This window comes from Ranitomeya imitator, chromosome 1 (assembly GCF_032444005.1).
Source record: "Ranitomeya imitator isolate aRanImi1 chromosome 1, aRanImi1.pri, whole genome shotgun sequence".
Lineage (NCBI taxonomy): Eukaryota > Metazoa > Chordata > Amphibia > Anura > Dendrobatidae > Ranitomeya > Ranitomeya imitator.
The window spans coordinates 696,064,083-696,082,333 of record NC_091282.1 but is presented as its reverse complement, the minus strand read 5'-3'; the positions used below and the strand labels follow the sequence as shown (position 1 = coordinate 696,082,333).

Genomic DNA, 18,251 nt, shown 5'->3' with positions numbered 1-18,251 from the left:
AAAACAATAAAAGTACACATATTTAGTATCGCCGCGTCCGTAGCGACCGGACCTATAAAACTGTCCCACTAGGTAACCCCTTCAGTGAACACCGTAAAAAAAAAAAAAAAAAAAAAAGAGTCAAAAAATGACGCTTTATTATCATACTACCAAACAATAAGTGGAATAACACGCGATCAAAAAGACGGATATAAATAACCATGATACCGCAGAAAACGTCATCTTGTCCCGCAAAAAACAAGCAGTCACATAGCGTCATCTACGAAAAAATAAAAAAGTTATAGTCCTCAGAATAAAGCGATGCAAAAATAATTATTTTTTATATAAAACTTTTTATCATATAAAAGCTCCAAAACATAAAAAAATTATATAAATGACGTATCACTGTAATTGTTCTGACCCGAAGAATAAAACTGCTTTATCAATTTTACCAAACGCGGAACGGTATAAATGCCCCCCCCAAAAAAAAAAAAGTAATTCATGAATAGCTGGTTTTTGTTCATTCTACCTCACAAAAATCGGAATAAAAAGCGATCAAAAAATGTAACGTGCCCGAAAGTGGAACCAATAAAAACGTCAACTCGTTCGGCAAAAAACAAAACCTCACATGACTCTGGACCAAAATATGGAAAAATTATAGCTCTCAAAATGTGGAGACACAAAAACTGTTTTTTTGCAATAAAAACCGTCTTAGTGTGTGACGGCTGCCAATCATAAAAATCTGCTAAAAAAAAAGCTATAAATAGTAAATCAAACCCCCCTTCATCACCCCCTTAGTTAGTGAAAAATAATAAAATAAAAAAAAATGTATTTATTTCCATTTTCCCATTAGGATTAGGGTTGGGGCTAAAATTAGAGTTAGGGTTAGGGTTGGGGCTAAAGTTAAGGTTGGGGCTAAAGTTAAGGTTAGGGTTAAAATTAGGGTTGAGGCTAAAGGTGCCTTCACACAACGATTTCGTTAACGATATCGTTGCAACGTCACGCTTTTTGTGACATAGCAACGATCCCGCTAACGATCTCGTTATGTGTGACAGCGACCAACGATCAGGCCCCTGCTGGGAGATCGTTGGTCGTTGGGGAATGATCAGGACCTTTTTTTGGTCGCTGAAAACCCGCTGTCATCGCTGGATCGGCGTGTGTGACGCCGATCCAGCGATGTGTTCACTTGTAACCAGGGTAAATATTGGGTTACTAAGCGTAGGGCCGCGCTTAGTAAGTAACCCGATATTTACCCTGGTTACCATTGCAAAAGTTAAAAAAAAAAACAGTACATACTCACATTCTGATGTCTGTCACGTCCCCCGCCGTCAGCTTCCCTGCACTGACTGTCAGCGCTGACCGTAAAGCAGAGCACAGCAGTGACGTCACCGCTGTGCTCTGCTTTACGGCCGGCGCTGACACAGTCAGTGCGGGAAGCTGACGGCGGGGGACGTGACAGACATCGGAATGTGAGTATGTAGTGTTTGGTTTTTTTTACTTTTTCAATGGTAACCAGGATAAATATCGGGTTACTAAGCGCGGCCCTGCACTTAGTAACCCGATGTTTACCCTGGTTCCCCGGGGACTTCGGCATCGTTGAAACTCGGCATTGTTGAAGACAGTTTCAACGATGCCGAAATCTTTCCCCTGATCGTTGGTCGCTGGAGAGAGCTGTCTGTGTGACACCTCCCCAGCGACCACAAAACGACTTACCAACGATCACGGCCAGGTCATATCGCTGGTCGTGATCATTTGTAAGTCGTTTAGTGTAACGGTAACTTTAAGTCAGGGTTGAGGCTAAAGTCAGGGTTGAGGCTAAAGTCAGGGTTGGGGCTAAAGTCAGGGTTGGGGCTAAAGTTAGGGTTTGGATTACATTTACGGTTAAGATTAGGGGTGTGGTTAGGGTTATGGTTGGATTAGGGTTAGGGGTGTATTTGGGTTAGAGTTTCAGTTAGAATTGGGGGGTTTCCACTGTTTAGGCACATCAGGGGCTCTCCAAACGCGACATGGTGTCCGATCTCAATTCCAGCCAATTCTGCGTTGAAAAAGTAAAACAGTGCTCCTTCCCTTCCGAGCTCTCCCATGCACCCAAACAGGGGTTTACCCCAACATAAGGGGTATCAGTGTGCTCAGGACAAATTGGACAGCAACTTTTGGGGTCCAATTTCTCCTGTTACCCTTGGAAAAATACAAAACTGGGGGATAAAAAATAATTTGTGTGGAAAAAAAAACATTTTTTATTTTCACGGCTCTGCGTTTTTATAAACTGTAGTGAAACACTTGGTGGTTCAAAGTTCTCACAACACATCTAGATAAGTTCCTTGGGCGGTCTAGTTTCCAATATGTGGTCACTTGTGGGGGGTTTCTACTGTTTAGGTACATCAGGGGCTCTGCAAACGCAATGTGACGCCTGCAGACCATTCCATCCAAGTCTGTATTCCAAACACAGCTCCTTCCTTTCCGAGCTCTGCCATGCGCCCAAACGGTGGTTCCCCCCCACATATGGGGTATCAGCGTACTCAGGACAAATTGGACAACAACTTTTGGGGTCCAATTTCTCCTGTTACCCTTGGGAAAATACAAAACTGGGGGCTAAAAAATAATCTTTGTGGAAATTTTTTATTTTTTTATTTTCACGGCTCTGTATTATCAACTGTAGTGAAACACTTGGAGGTTAAAAATTTTCACAACACATCCAGTTCCTTAGGGGGGGTCTTCTTTCCAAAATGGTGTCACATGTGGGGGGTTTTAATGCTTAGGCACATCAGGGGCTCTCCACACACGGCATGGAGTCCTATCTCAATTACAGTCAATTTTGCATTGAAAAGTCAAACGGTGCTCCTTCCCTTCCGAGCTCTGCCATGCGCCCAAACAGTGGTTTACCCCAACATATGGGGCATCAGCGTATTCAGGACAAATTGCACAATAAGTTTTGTGGTCCAATTTCTTCTGTTACCCTTGGGAAAATAAAAATTTGGGGGCGAAAAGATCATTTTTATGAAAAAAATATGATTTTTTTATTTTTACGGCTCTACATTATAAACTTCTATGAAGCACTTGGTGGGTCAAAGTGCTCAACACACATCCAGATAAGTTCCTTAGGGGGTCTACTTTCCAAAATGGTGTCACTTGTGGGGGGTTTCAATGTTTAGGCACATCAGTGGCTCTCCAAACGCAACATGGCGTCCCATCTCAATTCCTGTCAATTTTCCATTGGAAAGTCAAGTGGCGCTCCAGGACAAATTGTACAACAACTTTTGGGGTCCACTTTCTCCTGTTACCCTTGGTAAAATGAAACAAATTGGAGCTAAAGTTTAACTTTTTTTTTCACAAAAATTTTTTTTTTTTTTTTAGACATTCCAAAAATTCCTGTGAAACACCTGAAGGGTTAATCAACTTCTTGAATGTGGTTTTGAGCACCTTGAGGGGTGCAGTTTTTAGTATGGTGTCACACTTGGTTATTTTCTATCATATAGACCCCTCAAAATGACTTCAAATGTGATGTAGTCCCTAAAAAAAAAAAAAAAACGGTGTTGTAAAAATGAGAAATTGCTGGTCAACTTTTAACCCTTATAACTCCCTAACAAAAAAAAAATGTTGGTTCCAAAATTGTGCTGATGCAAAGTAGACTTGTGGGAAATGTTACTTATTAAGTATTTTTTGTGACATATCTCTGTGACTTAAGGGCATAAAGATTCAAATGTGGAAAATTGCGAAATTTTTCAAAATTTTCGCCAAATTTCCATTTTTTTCACAAATAAACACAGGTAATATCAAATAAATGTTACCACTATCATGAAGTACAATATGTCACGAGAAAACAATGTCAGAATCATCAAGATCCGTTGAAGCGTTCCAGAGTTATAACCTCATAAAGGGACAGTGGTCAGAATTGTAAAAATTGGCCCGGTCATTAACGTGCAAACCACCCTTGGGGGTAAAGGGGTTAAGGCTGGAGTTTTCTGTAATAGCAATGAGCAGGAGTATGACGCATTCTGCCACTTTGCAACCACTGTTCAGAAACAGCTTGAAAAACATGACAAAGTATTCAAGGTGTTGACTTGGGAGTATAAAGTCCCCAGATCACGCGTGTTTGCACCGATGGACAAAGACATGGGTAAGAGCTTATAACACTGGAACACTGGTTCCTTCTACATAGGTTTACTTTAGGGTCATTTGACCATTGGGACATAGGTTCCTTTAGACCTATGTAGTAGTAGGGAAATATAGCTGTCTTTACATTGATTATGCACTGGCACTTTATTATGGTATAAGTGGTTATATTGACCCGCTCTGTCATATCTATGCCTGTACTTTGTTTACATGGTGCAACACTTTTTATTGGTGCACCTATACCGTATACTCAAATAGCTCTGTATGTGATATTATGCTTCAATTGTTTTTTGATTGCATTTTAGAATATCTTTAGTGTTAATAAATTACACTTTTTTTTTTTTTACACTCTGTGATCTATATGCTTCAGTTCTCATGGTTATTATGATGGAAAATCATGTCTGGTGCATGGACGCCACCTTACAACTTGTTAACCAGCTGGTGCCAGATATCAAAAGGACACATTCAGAGGACTTCCTCAGCCCACGCCTTGAATAATCACAGCTATTTCAGTGGCATAAGTGGAACAATATTAGATCGATCGTTTTCATTTTATGGCTGATCAGCTCTTGGTAGGTAATAAATATGGCTAGATGACCTTTCCTGGTTTGCCGTAACATTTTGGCCGTTGTCAAGATATTCATACCCTTATGCTTGCCCATCTTTATTGTTCCAACGCTGACTATTCACATGCGGTATAAGTTTTTTTCATTTTTATGTCCAGGTTTTTCACATAAGTCTGCAGTCACTCTATGTGACTGCGGACTTGTGAATCTTCACATTGCGCGCTTGTAAGGATTCCCTGGTGCTGGTGGTGAGACTGACCGGTCAAGTGATCACAAATATGCAGTATATATGCCCCCGGTCACTATCTGACTAGACGTTTCCAGCCTTGCCCAATTCCCTTATATTGATGGTGGCCGCGCACCTCTAGTAGGAATGTGGCCGGTAGTGTGCATATCGCATGCTTGGGGTCACTTTACCGTTCAGTCTCACTGCCAGCATGAGAGAATACTTACCAGCGCTCAACGTGAAGACTTTCAAGTCCGCAGTAACAGAGTAACTGCAGACTAATCCTAGGCAACTGCTTTAAATGCATGTAATTGGGGCTAAAAATCAAATTTTTTCCCTGCAACTGCTTCATTACACATTTTGCCTTCTATAGCCTCTGCGTTGCATGGTCTATTACTGACTGAAAAATGAGTTAACTGAGAATCTGTCAGTCAACTCCCTGCAATTGTCTATCAGGAGAGCTTACGTTCTATGTAGCAAGTCTCAACCAATTATGACCACATCAGAGTTGAATGTGCAGAGAATCAAAGAGCCTGTAAAAGTCAAGCAGTGAAATTTTTTCTTTTAAACTAATTCCAAAAATTAGTTTTGGATCCAAATCCATGCAAAAAATAACACAAACAAAAAACACACAAACAAAAAACAGTCCCCAAAAGTTGGACAACACCTATAAAAGTGTATTGGATGTTCGCACCACAACCCCCCCCCCCTTTGCTCTCCATTTTATTTTTTTTTTTTGTAAAATTACTCTTCAGGGATACATACCCAATTAGAAAATTAACCTTTAGAACATGAGCTTATTAATGCCTTTACGATCATTGGCCCCATCTGGCTCATTGTTCTCGTGAACTTGTATTTTATTTTTCAGGGGACCTAACCACTTGAGGCTTGATTCTTTGTGGGACGAGTTGTATTTCTCAATGACATAATTTATTCTGTCATATAGTGTACAGAAAAACAAGAAGAGAAAAAAAAATTGCAATTCTGACAATGTTTTTATGGTGTGTTGAAAAAAATATAGTTCTTACCGTTAACGGTATTTCTCTGAGCCCATGACGGCACCACGGAGAGAGGGGATCCGCCCACCAAGGACAGGAAACCTACGGATAAAAAGGCGGTACCACTCTCCTGCATCAGTTGTTTTACATAGAGAACGATGGGAGACTACTAAAAACATTTGTTAATTTTAACTCTTTAGCATAACAAGATACCGCGTGACTTTAAACTATAAATAGACTATGGCACTATTTCAATGTGTGCACCCACAAGTGAAGGGAGGGAATGTACGGGTGCCGTCATGGGCTCAGAGAAATACCGTTATCGGTAAGAACTATATTTTTCTCTGTCGCCCATGACGGCACCACGGAGAGATTTGCATAGATAGTACATTCAGGGAGGGACCACCGCCTCCAGAATCCTTTTACCGAAGGTAAGGTCTGAAGAGGAGATTAGGTCCAATCTATAGTGCCTATAGAATGTGGATGGTGAGGACCAGGTAGCAGCTCTACATATCTGGTCAATAGAAGCTCCGGCCTTCTCCGCCCAGGAAGTTGCCACTGCCCTTGTCGAGTGAGCCTTAACCTCCCCAGGAACGGACATTCCACTTGCCGAGTATGAAAGACTGATGGCATCCGTGATCCATCTTGCTATGGTGGTTTTAGATGCTTTTTTCCCCTTCCGAGGACCCTGGAAACACACAAACAGAGAGGGATCCTCCCTACTCTCTCTAGTGACTTCTAGGTAATGTAAGAGACATCTTCTTACGTCTAGTGTATGTAATTGCGTCATTAAGCGGAAAAGCTCTTCTCTCTTTTTGTTCCAGGCCCCCAAACATGATGTCTTGTATCGATTTTTTAGGGTGGGAGTCTACTAACCCCATAGTACTTCTCACTGCCTTTATGAGGCCATCGGTGTCCTCTAGTGGGAAACAGTTGTGCCCCCCCGAGGAAGAAGTGGATGATGAGGATGAGGAGGAAGAGTTGGAGGATACTGAACTCGCACTATCGCTGTCAGATTTTGAGACTGGAGACGGGGACCTGTGTCTGGTCTTTCTCCGTTTTTTTCCACTTTTTAGGGATCTAAAGGTGTCTTCCACTTGCTCCTTAATCAGGTTTTTTAGATCGGATGCAAACCCAGGCAGGCTTTCGGATACTGTCTGCTGTATGCAAGTATTACATAGTCTCTTCTCCCAGGCGGGTGGAAGATCCTCTCTACAGATGGCACAGATTTTGTGCTTGGTTTTACCTACGCTTTTCCTCCCCTAAAAGAGACAAATAATAATCTTACTGTCTCTGACTTTCACGAAGATCCACTTACCACCTCCAGGACCCATAAATACCAATTGGGGATTCTCTGCCTCTGGCTTTTTCCCCCGACGCCGTACTGGACTCCTTACTGTGTTGGCGTTCTTTGCTGGTGTCCTGGTGTCCTTTCTGCTGTCGCCTTTTTTGCTGCTGCTGCTGCTGCTGCTGCTGCTGTGGCGACGCTACAGGTGGAGGTGATTCTGGCAAGGGTGATGCCGGGTCGCTCATACTGCTGCTGGCCTGCGGTTGCTGCCCCAATAACGCGTGCTGCGCTGGTGCTGTGGCGACTAGTAGCTCTTGAGGCTCCTGCCGATATATTGCAGAGCCACTGGGAGGATGTAATTTCTCCCATTTAAGCTTTCTCGCCGCTCTTCTTCCTTTTTTTTTTTTTTCTATGGCGCCTGCGCAGTGGCACCCGGCCGACGGCGAGGAGCGCCGAACGCCGGCGCCTGCGCAGTCGAGCTTCTGCCCTACCGCGCGGCTCTGCACGCCTGATGGCGGTGCAGTGTGCAGACTGACGCTTGTTTGGGGAGGGCCGCGCCGCACCTCCCGCAACCACAGAGGGACCCCCCTGGATGTTGCCGCTGCTACATCTTACCTGGGGAGGTGACCGCGAACTCCTTGTCACCTCCCCCGCACACCCTGTAGGCCCACTAGCCCCCAGCGGTGGCGCTTCGGGCCACCACCCCAGCCGAGGCAGAGGGACCCCAGCTGCCTGAGTCGGACTGGTTGGCCCCGGAATTCCAACGTCGATCTGGTAAGTCCGTAGGTCTCCCATCAAGGACAGGAAACCAACTGATGCAGGAGAGTGGTACCGCCTTTTTATCCGTAGGTTTCCTGTCCTTGGTGGGTGGATCCCCTCTCTCTGTGGTGCAGTCATGGGCGACAGAGAAAAAAAAAAAAAACAACTGTATCGCTAATTTTTCAGATCTGGAACTTAATTTTTTTTTTCAGACTGATCTGTCTAAGGGCTTGTTTTTTTGGGGGGGATGAAAAGCTGGCGTTTTATTGACATTTTGAGGAGCATAAAAGATTTTGATTGCAACTTACAGCATTTTTTTTTTTTTTTTTTTGGGGGGGGGGGGGGGGGGGAGGATGGAGGGTGCAGCAACCACTGAAAAAAATGCAATTGTGGCATTTCCCTTTTCGGAATAACTAACTTTAGGTTTTTTTTATCTTGATCTTTTATGGATCCAGCAACACCAAAAAATAATGTTTTCTTTATTTTTTTTAGATTAGAAAAGGGCGGCGATCCAAACTTTTAGATTTTTCTGTGTTTAATAACAATTTTTTTCTTCATTTTTAGTCCCCCTGTGACAGGTCTGGCTGTATGACACAGACTGCACCTACCATGCATATGGTGGCGTTCACTGAAATGCGCTCCATACACCCCTACATGTACTGTAGGTCACATATCAGGAAGAGATTAAAGGGGGTGTCTGTATTGATAAGAAATGGGGGACAAGGACGACAATGCTTTGTTGGCTGTGGATTTAACAATGAGCTCCAAATCCATTTGTGTTTCTGAACGTCTCTATGCTGCTTTATTAACACAGACCAAATGAAAGTTGAGCTAAACTTTGATGTGGTCATAAATCAGCAGAGAGGAACTCAGAAAAAGATGGATAAGAGTTCTAAACTACGAGAAGGAGCTCACTGATTGTTTCTCAGATCAATCATTCTGGGGCCAACAAAGACAGTGCATTATTCAGGGCAAAGAACGACCCGGATTAAGGCCACAGAATGCAACTTGGATTTAACATTGCGCATAGATGCGCATTTTATTTTATTTCTGCATTTATTTAATAAATTATTTAGAAAATACAAGACACAAACAATTTGACGACAGGAAATAAAAAAGGAAACTCTAATATCAACAAATAAAACATTTATATTTTTGGATACATTTATCATAATTTCAGAACTGGATATTAGAATTTGCATTGGAAAACTAATTCGCTGTTGGTTACACTTAGTAATGACAATCTACACATTTGTGTCTACTCCTAAGTGCTAGGATTTAGCTTGCCTCATATGGAGAAGGCAGCGCTCCTTAGGAAGGCTCCGCACCCCATTAGCGGGGTCTCATGACAAATGCTTCCTGCCAAGACCCATTCAATTTAAAAGAGCCATCTGCACATATACATTTCTCCTGAATTTCCCCAGATACGACAGCTGAACGTCTCATGGGTATTGGGATATTATGTACATTGCTGGAGATAGACCAAGTTTGCTTTCTACTAAAACTATCCAGATGTCAACTTCTGCCATCATCGATTGTACTGTGATCTCATCTATACCAACCTGCACAGAACCATTAAAAAAACAAAAACAATAAATAATATGACACAAATGTGCAGCTCACATTTACTAACTTATGCACTCAAATAAATTTTTTTTTTTTTGCTACAATCAAGTTAAACTTCACAATGGGTCTAATCACATAATGGTTGATAAAAGGTTGACTATAAATGGATATATCTGCCATACAGTTGTGCTCCAAAAGGTTAAATACCCCAGCAGAATTTTTGCTTTCTTGGCCTTTGTTCAGAGAATATGAATGATAACACCAAACCTTTTTCTCCGCTCATGGTCATTTAAATCATAATGACCCTGATCAAAAGTTCACATACTCCATTTCTTAATACCATGTATTGCCCCCTCTAACATCAATGACAGCTTGAAGTCTTTTGTGGTAGTTGTGGATGAGGTTTTTTATTTTCTCAGATGGTAAAGCTGCCCACTCTTCTTGGCAAAAAGCCTCCAGTTCCTGTAAATTCCTGGGCTGTCTAGCATGAACTGCGCGCTTGAGATCTCCCCAGAGTGGCTCAATGATATTGAGGTCAGGAGACTGAGATGGCCACTCCAGAACCTTCACTTTGTTCTGCTGTAGCCAATGACAGGTCGACTTGGCCTTGTGTTTTGGATCGTTATCATGTTGGAATGTTCACGTACGTCCCATGCGCATCTTACGGGGTGATGAGCGCAAATTTGTCTTCAGTATTTGCTGATAACGTGTGGCATTCATCTTTCCTTCAACTTTGACCAAGTTTCCTGTGCCTTTGTAGCTCACACCCCCCCAAAACATCAGCGATCCACCTCCGTGCTTTACAGTAGGAATGGTGTTCCTTTCATCATAGGCCTTGTTAACCTCTCTCCAAATGTAACGTTCATGGTTGTGGCCAAAAAGTTCAATTTTGGTCTCCTCATTCCAAATTACCTTGTTCCAGAAGTTTTGAGGCTTGTCTCTGTGCTGTTTTGTGTATTGTAGGAGAGATACTTTGTGGCATTTGCGCAGTAATGGCTTTCTTCTGGCGACTCGACGATGCAGCCCATTTTTTTCAAGTGCCTCTGCATTGTGCATCTTGAAACAGCCACATCACTAGTTTTCAGAGATTCCTGTATTTCAGCTAATGTTATTTGTGCGTTTTTCTTAGCATCTGGAACAATTTTCCTGGCAGTTGCGGTTGACTTTTTTGTTGGTCTACCTGACCGTGGTTTTGTTTTTACAGAGCCACTGATTTTCCATTTGCTAATCACAGTTTGAATGCTGCTGACTGGCATTATCAATTCCTTGGATATCCTTTTTGTATCCCTTTCCTGTTTTATACAGTTCAACTACTTTTTCTCGTAGATCTGTTGACAATTCTTTTCCTTTCCCCATGACTCACAATCCAGACACGTCAGTGGCTGGATGAAAGATGCAAGAGTCTGTCTGGATCCCAGAAACTCACTCAGCTTTTATGCACACACACTGATTACAAGCAAAGAGGTCACAGGTGAGGATGTTACCTTTAGTGGCCATTTAACCACATTTGTGTCAACTTCTGTGCATGTCATCAGGCCAAAATCACCAGGGTATGTGAACTTTTGATCAGGGTCATTTGGATGTTTTGGGTTGTCATTATGATTTAAAAAGAGAAACACAGTAGTTTCACTATAAATGGCTTCACCCAACCAATAGCCATGAGTGGAGAAAAAGTTTTGGTGTTATCATTTATATTTTCTGAATAAAGACCAAGAAAGCAAAAAAAATCTGCAGGGGTATGTAAACTTTTGAACACAACTGTATATTACCAGTAAACATCATGGTTTCCACCATTCACAATAGGAGATGTCAAAGCTCACCTCCTCCTCACCCTGTACAATAACTGATAAAACTTCTATATTCAGCAAATTACAGAGGATCCAGATCCACCATTCACAATATGTGATGTCACCGCTCACCTCCCCCTCCTGTACAATGACTGACAACATCTCTATATACACTACATAACACAGGATCCACCATTTACAATACATGATGTTGCAGCTTACCTCCTCCCTCTCCTGTACAATGACTAAAAACACCTCTATACACAGTAGATAATACAGGTTCCAACGTTCACAATAGGCAATGTCACTCCTCACCCTTCACAATAACAGATGACACCTCTATATACAGTAGATAACACAGGATCCGCCAATCACATGTCATAGCTCACCTCTTCCTGTATGAAGACTGATAACACAGGATCCACCTATGACAACAGGAGATGTCACAGCAGATTCTGCTCCTCCACACTTCACAATGACTTTTGCACATGCTCATTTGATGCATCAATACAAAACATAGGGTCTGAATCTGCTCATTGTGGCTATGTACATGTGTTGTTTCCTGAAACAGGGAATTAGAGTGTAAAAAAAAAAGTGTGAAAATTGAGAGATTTCTAATTTTTTTTTTATACAGATGCTGAGATTATATATTGCACAAAAAACTGATTTAAACAACAAGTAATTTTCGAACAATCGCTTACATTTCAGATAGAAAGGAAAATGTCTTTGGATGCTCTGACCCAAACATTGTGCTCTATGCAAAACACTCAGGATTAGGATTTCCCTGTTGAGTGACAGATCTTCTCCCGTGGACCATTTGCATTTAACTATTCCTTACTTTGCATAGATTTTCTTCCATCAGTCTGAACAGTACAAGGTAAAATTTGCACAGTTTAGGTCACTGATCCCACCACATTGTGGAGACAGAGAAAGCACTAGATTATTATACTGCCCAGCCCGATGCTTGAGTTGAAATTAAAACAACCTCACTATTCCATCCCTATTACATTTTCTACGAGGACCTGAAATCTGTAAAACACGCTGAGTCGGTAAATTCCTGGATAAAACAACTTAGCTTAATTTTTCCCCTTTTCTTATGAAAAGCTCTGCCTTGCTTCATCCCTCTGTTACTTTCCATGGAAATATATGGTATACACAAATTGACACTTCCATTGTTAAAGAGGTGTATTCCTGCAACCTCTAACAATGACTTATCAGAACATTTCTGACCCTGAGAACGGTAACACCCAGCTGTCAATGTATTAGTACTAGTGATGAGCGAGTATACTCCTTGCTCGGGTTTTCCCGAGCACACTCGGGTGATCTCCGAGAATATTTTAGTGTTCGGAGATTTAGTTTTCATAGCCGCATCTGAATGATTTACAGCTAGTAGCCAGCCTGAGTACATGTGGGGGTTGCCTGGTTGCTAGGGAATCCCCACATGTGTTCAAGCTGTCTAGTAGCCGCAAATCATGCTGCTGAGGCGATGAAAAGTTAATCTCCGAGCAGTTACAAATACTCGGAGACCACCCGAGCATGCTTGGGAAAACCAGAGCAACGAGTATACTCGCTCCTCACTACTTAGTACATTTCCAGGGAGAACAAGAGAGGAACGTCAAAACACAGTCATCTAAGAAAAGGTGCCCTAAAACAACTACATGCCAGGAGAACAGAAATCGCAAGGTATTACTCTATTAGGAGAGCCATGGTTGGCCAGACAAGAGCACACATGGGGGCAAATTTCACAAGGAGCCAGTTAGCCAAATGTAGAGGTTTTGGAAGTTGGAGAAGAAACTGGAACTCAAACACAAGAAGACCAGACACGGTGCCAGCAGCTGCTGATCCACTGGGCACTGTCATGTCCAATCCCTTTTTCAACCCTTGCTGAACACTGAAGTTCTTTAAGAATTTATAGGGAAAAAGCAAATAACAGAAAGGAACAGTTATACTATCCAATAGTAAAATAGTGCAAGAAAGTGAACTCCAAATCTGACCGCTGCTCGGCTGGAAAGTGTGCAGATTTCTACCCTGTGGATTCCAGATACCGTCATGGGGCCGAACGATACCCCTATTCCTACAATGTAATGTTCCAACCACAGCTGCTACCAACCATGACAAGTGCTCCATCTCAGATAAAGAGGGGGAGGAAATCTCAACTCATCTTACCAATAAGCCGGTAAAGCTCATTAATATTTATACAGTGCACTCCGTTCAGACGTATATTCATATTCATTATCCATAATGGACAGAACATAGTAAGCGGGAAAAAAACACAGAAAATATAATATATATATATATATATTAGAGCATGCTTTGTCTTTCTTTACTTCGTATTGCAGGTTTTATGTACTGTTTTTCCTTCCTTGTACATACATTTTGTTTTACCCCCAAAAAACTATTAAAGATTTAGGGAGCCAATTTATCAAGGCTTTTCTGCCACAAGAGTGGTGCAAGCATTTTATGACTTGTGGCGCTTTCATGCCACTTTGGATCAGCTCCGCCAAAAAGGGTGGACTGAGAGGATCCAGGTGGGACAAGGGTGGAGGGAGGGAAAGTAGCTACGTCTGCCTATATCCAACATCGTTTTCTACAGCAGAAATGCTACTCCTGTCTCTGGCTGGAATAGCATTTCTGGTACAGCATACAGGAGGCGCATGCCACTTACTAGAGGAGCAACATTCTTTAAGTGCTGTGTGCCTCTTAATGAATTGGACAGCATTTACTCTGTCAAGACTGGCGTGGTGCAAGCTTGGACTATGTCAATTTTGATGAATCGGCCCACAAACTTTTTTTTTTCTCCATCATTTTCAATGGGAGACGTACTGAAAAGTGTAGCAGCATGTATCAATATGTCCTAAACATCGACAATTGTTCTCTGTTATATAGCACCATTAGTTGTAAGGCGTTTTACAGACATCATCATCACTGTCCCCATTGGGGCTCACAATCTAGAATCCCTATGAGTATGTGTTAGGAGTGTGTGGGGAAACCGGAGTACCCGGAGGAAACCCACGCAAACACGGGGAGCACGTACAAAGTCCTTGCAGATGTTGTCCTTGGTGGGATTTGAGCCCAGGACCCCAGTGCTATGCCCATTTATATACTGACTCTAAAATCAGGAAAACACTAAATCGCTCCAATGCCTTGAGAGGGGAGAGACTGAGGATAATAATAAGCGAGGAGGGTCCACAAATCTATGATGCGGTTGAGGTAACATTCCAAGTTGAATTTACTTACCACTTTCCATCTTTCTTTCACTAGGACCCCCACGTTGAGGATATCCGGCTGCTCCCCTCCCCCACTCATTGCACTTGGTGCTAGAACTGCTACGCAGAACTCGTGTCACCGGAGATCATCGGGCTCCCAAGGGCGACATCCATCTACCCAGTGGCTACAGGGAAAAGAGGGAAAATACATTTTTTATTAATAATCTACTAGAGCAGAGGTTTATTTTTATAAAAAGATAAAAATAAATTGCCAAAACATTAAGAGTAATTTTTATTCCCCATTTAGGACAGTTTATGGCCCCTTGTTCTCACCTTGACAGGCGTTGTAACCTTGGTTAAATAAGGCAGTGGAAAATGTAGATATACTATGGGGCAGCGGACTTTATCAGGCTTTGCTCACATAGCGTTTTAAGACTACAACTAAAGTATACATATCATCAAAAGGCGGAAATTGTAAAAAAAAATAATAATTAAAAAAAAAAAAAAAAAATGTATATTTACCAGTATATTTTTTTATAGCAAACCAAAGAACAGCAGATTATTTCCCTTAGATAAAAGCGAATATGCAAAAAAAGGCTGCAAAAGGAAACTCTTTTTGCATATGCTGGGTGCAACTTACTCCAAGTGTCAGAAATCTATCATTTGCACTTAAAGGGGTTGTGGCTTTCTAAAGATATCCCATTTTCTATACGATATAGCAAAGAGTTATTATTAATGGGTATGGTCGAATAGCACTTGTACATACAAGCAATTTTGCAATTTACTGATTCTTTAAAAAAAATTCAGCCATTCTTGAGATATGAACACTTGTTCACAGTTCGTTGTCTTGGAGACCGACCAACACTGTTGAACAACAGAAAACAAGCAGGGCTTACAAGCTCTTTTCTATTACGGATGTAAGCCTGCTTTTGAAGCTGACCAGTAGCGTTAACACGTACTGTAATCTCATAATTTTGGCCAAATGCTAGACAGAAGTGGTGGTCGGTCTTCTAGGCAACGGAACTGTAAACAAAAAAAAGTGTTAATATCTCAAGCCGCAAGTTTAAAGGAGCATTTTTTTTTTTTTTTACAAATTTCTCCATTTTTCAGCCATCGTGTGTGTGTGTGTGTGTGTGTGTGTGTGTGTGTGTGTGTGTGTGTGTGTGTGTGTGTGTGTGTGTATAGTGAGCGCAGTAAGTCACTTATCGGTCGCTGTCGTCTGCAGTTTTCAGCGGAGAACCAGTATCACACAACCGTATTTGACACCTGATAGATGACAAATTCTATTCTGTGATAAATGGCAGTGACTTTCTCATTTTAAGTGTATGAGACTCGACTTGCAATGAGAAAATGCACAAATTGACCTCCGCACTGCACAGAAGATAATGAATCGGTGAGTTACAAATGCAGTTACGCGATACCAGAGCTATGCTGAAAACGACAGAGGATGGCGACGAGTAAGCAAATTACTGTGAACATTCACACATGACAATATTACTGCGCTTATCATACATACACGAATGATGGGAAAGAAAAAAAAAAAATCACTGAAGTGCTCCTTTAAAAAAGCAATAAATTGCAAAAGTACTTGTTTTAAAAAGCACCATCCAACAATATTGATCTATGAAGATGGGAATAACCCTTTAAGATATATAGACATGAATGAGGAGAGTCTCTCCCGCGCAGAATCTGCTATATCAGCAAGGGTGGCTCCCGATCCTGCAGTCCTGCCTTTGCAACGTCAACGGATTGCCAGACCTATGGTGATCAGATGAGTCAAGCGAACGATGCAAGAGCCATCAGGATAAGAGCACAAGGAGAAGGAAAAGTTTAAGCTAAGTCCAGACAGTTTTTCAAGGTTTTTGTTTTTTTACCAGAAACTCTCCAAATCCTCCTCCAAATCATAAAGCCTCTAAAAAGTGTTGAGTTTCTGCTCCGTAAACTCAACAGAAAGACTCTGCGAGCACAATGGCTTTCAAGAATCACATGTGTTTCACCCAGAAACCACTTCAGGAAAAACTAAGGTTTTCAGAGAAATTTTTCTGCTCTTGCAAAGTTTACAAAAAAAAAACCTCATCATTTGAACAGCAAACGTGTATAAAATTTTGAAGATATTTGAGAAGGATTTTGGAAAGGATTTGATCCAAAATTCTGTTTGCGCGTACCCAAAGACTGACAGATCACAAATAATTTTTTTTCCGCCTTCAACACATCATTTATATTTGACCACATGTGAGGCTCTCGTTTTATTGTCTTCAGGTCTCAGAAGAACCCATGTGGTGACATTTCTACATCTCCAGGAAGAACGAACTGACAACCGCAGCAAACACCAGATCAGAGCAAATCCATCACAGAGTGCTGTGGTCACGGCACGGCTAGGCTTACTATTGTAGGAGAAAACCTTGCACCAATATGTAGCAGACCGGTGAATTCTCAGATGCCCTTTATAAGAAGTTTAGTTCTTGTAGACTTTGGGGCCTTTCCTGGTATATGAGACGAGCCATCTACGGGAGGTCTCTTGATTGCCTAGTAAATACTTGGAAATTGGACTTTTTCTTGGGGTGATCTACGGTATCTGGATCTGAATATGTACCATAGTTTGCCCCTGGATTTCCAGAATAGTTAGACAAAGATATGGAAAACTCGTTGTTGTGGTCAGACAATAAAGGTGGCCATACAAAGAAAAAAAAAACTGCCTCTCTTGGTATGACCAGCAGAAAGCTTACGATGCTTGGCCTATAGCATATGTAATATGTCAAATATGATATTCTTAAGGGATCTATCTTGGGAAACGTCTGGAAACAGGTTACTTCTGGCCCTATTCAAAACACATGCATGCTCGGCTGCACTGAGCATGTGCCACGACTCCTGGGACAAGGGGATTGCTTCATATCCCTAACGCTAGTGGTGCCGTAGCTCGCCCCGCCCCAGAATACTTCTGGTGAAGATGCCGGTGCTACATACCTTGCCTCATCCCCCTGAGCCTGTGTCACTCCTCCATCCAGGGAAGAGGGGAGTAATAGTGTACCGTAATACACCAACCAGACTAACAAGGTAATACAAGCAGGGATAAAGGAAAATACCAATCATACAAATATACTCACAAACAGCAGAGGTAAACACCGGGGAGTGGAGGATGGGGTTAAAACAAAGTCGGAGAAGGAGGGGAATTAGAACACACCCAATATCTAGCAACAGTCTCAGAAAAATCCACCAGACACCTTCTCAAACATGAACCCCAAACCACCATCTCCTAATCATGCAGCATGAAGCTAGGCCCCAAAATATATAGGAGAGGGGAGTGGCTAACAGTGCACAGCTGAGAGCCTTAATGCAGGAAAGCTTGAAGCAGATAACCCATAAACTGCTAAAAGAAACCTGCACCGTTTAATATGAAGGCGAAGTGCGTCTAATCAGTGCAGGAGTAGGAGAAACCAGATGCTGCTGTCATCTGAAACCTCTCTGTTGTGGTAAACTTGTGACAGAATGCATGTGTATGGTGAGGTTAGAGAAATAGCTGCTGGCCGTCAGCTACTGAATGTGTATGGCCACTTTAAGGTTGCCAAAACCTGCTGAATTGGGTAGGATTTTCCAACCTTCAAACAAGAATCAGATGTTCTTCAGACATTCAATTGGCCTAGTTTGTTGTAAAAGAGGATTGGGCATGTTGAATTTTACATGCTCAGTCCTTCAGAAATAAGCAGAGTGTTTTAGCAGCGATTTTCTGGCCATTCAGGAAACATGTATGCTTTGCCGAACCGAG

General features: G+C 42.0%; 1 protein-coding gene across 2 annotated transcripts in view; it reads right to left on the bottom strand.

Annotated features, from left to right (window-relative positions):
- The window catches only part of TTBK2 (tau tubulin kinase 2), a 129,684-nt gene that overhangs the window by 85,915 nt on the left and 25,518 nt on the right, over positions 1-18,251 (bottom strand). For both annotated transcript variants that reach the window (XM_069730929.1, XM_069730918.1), the window contains exon 2: positions 14,520-14,673. In XM_069730929.1, coding sequence (XP_069587030.1) covers positions 14,520-14,588 — 69 coding nt within the window. In that variant the 5' untranslated portion in view covers positions 14,589-14,673. The remainder of the gene's footprint in view (positions 1-14,519; positions 14,674-18,251) is intronic.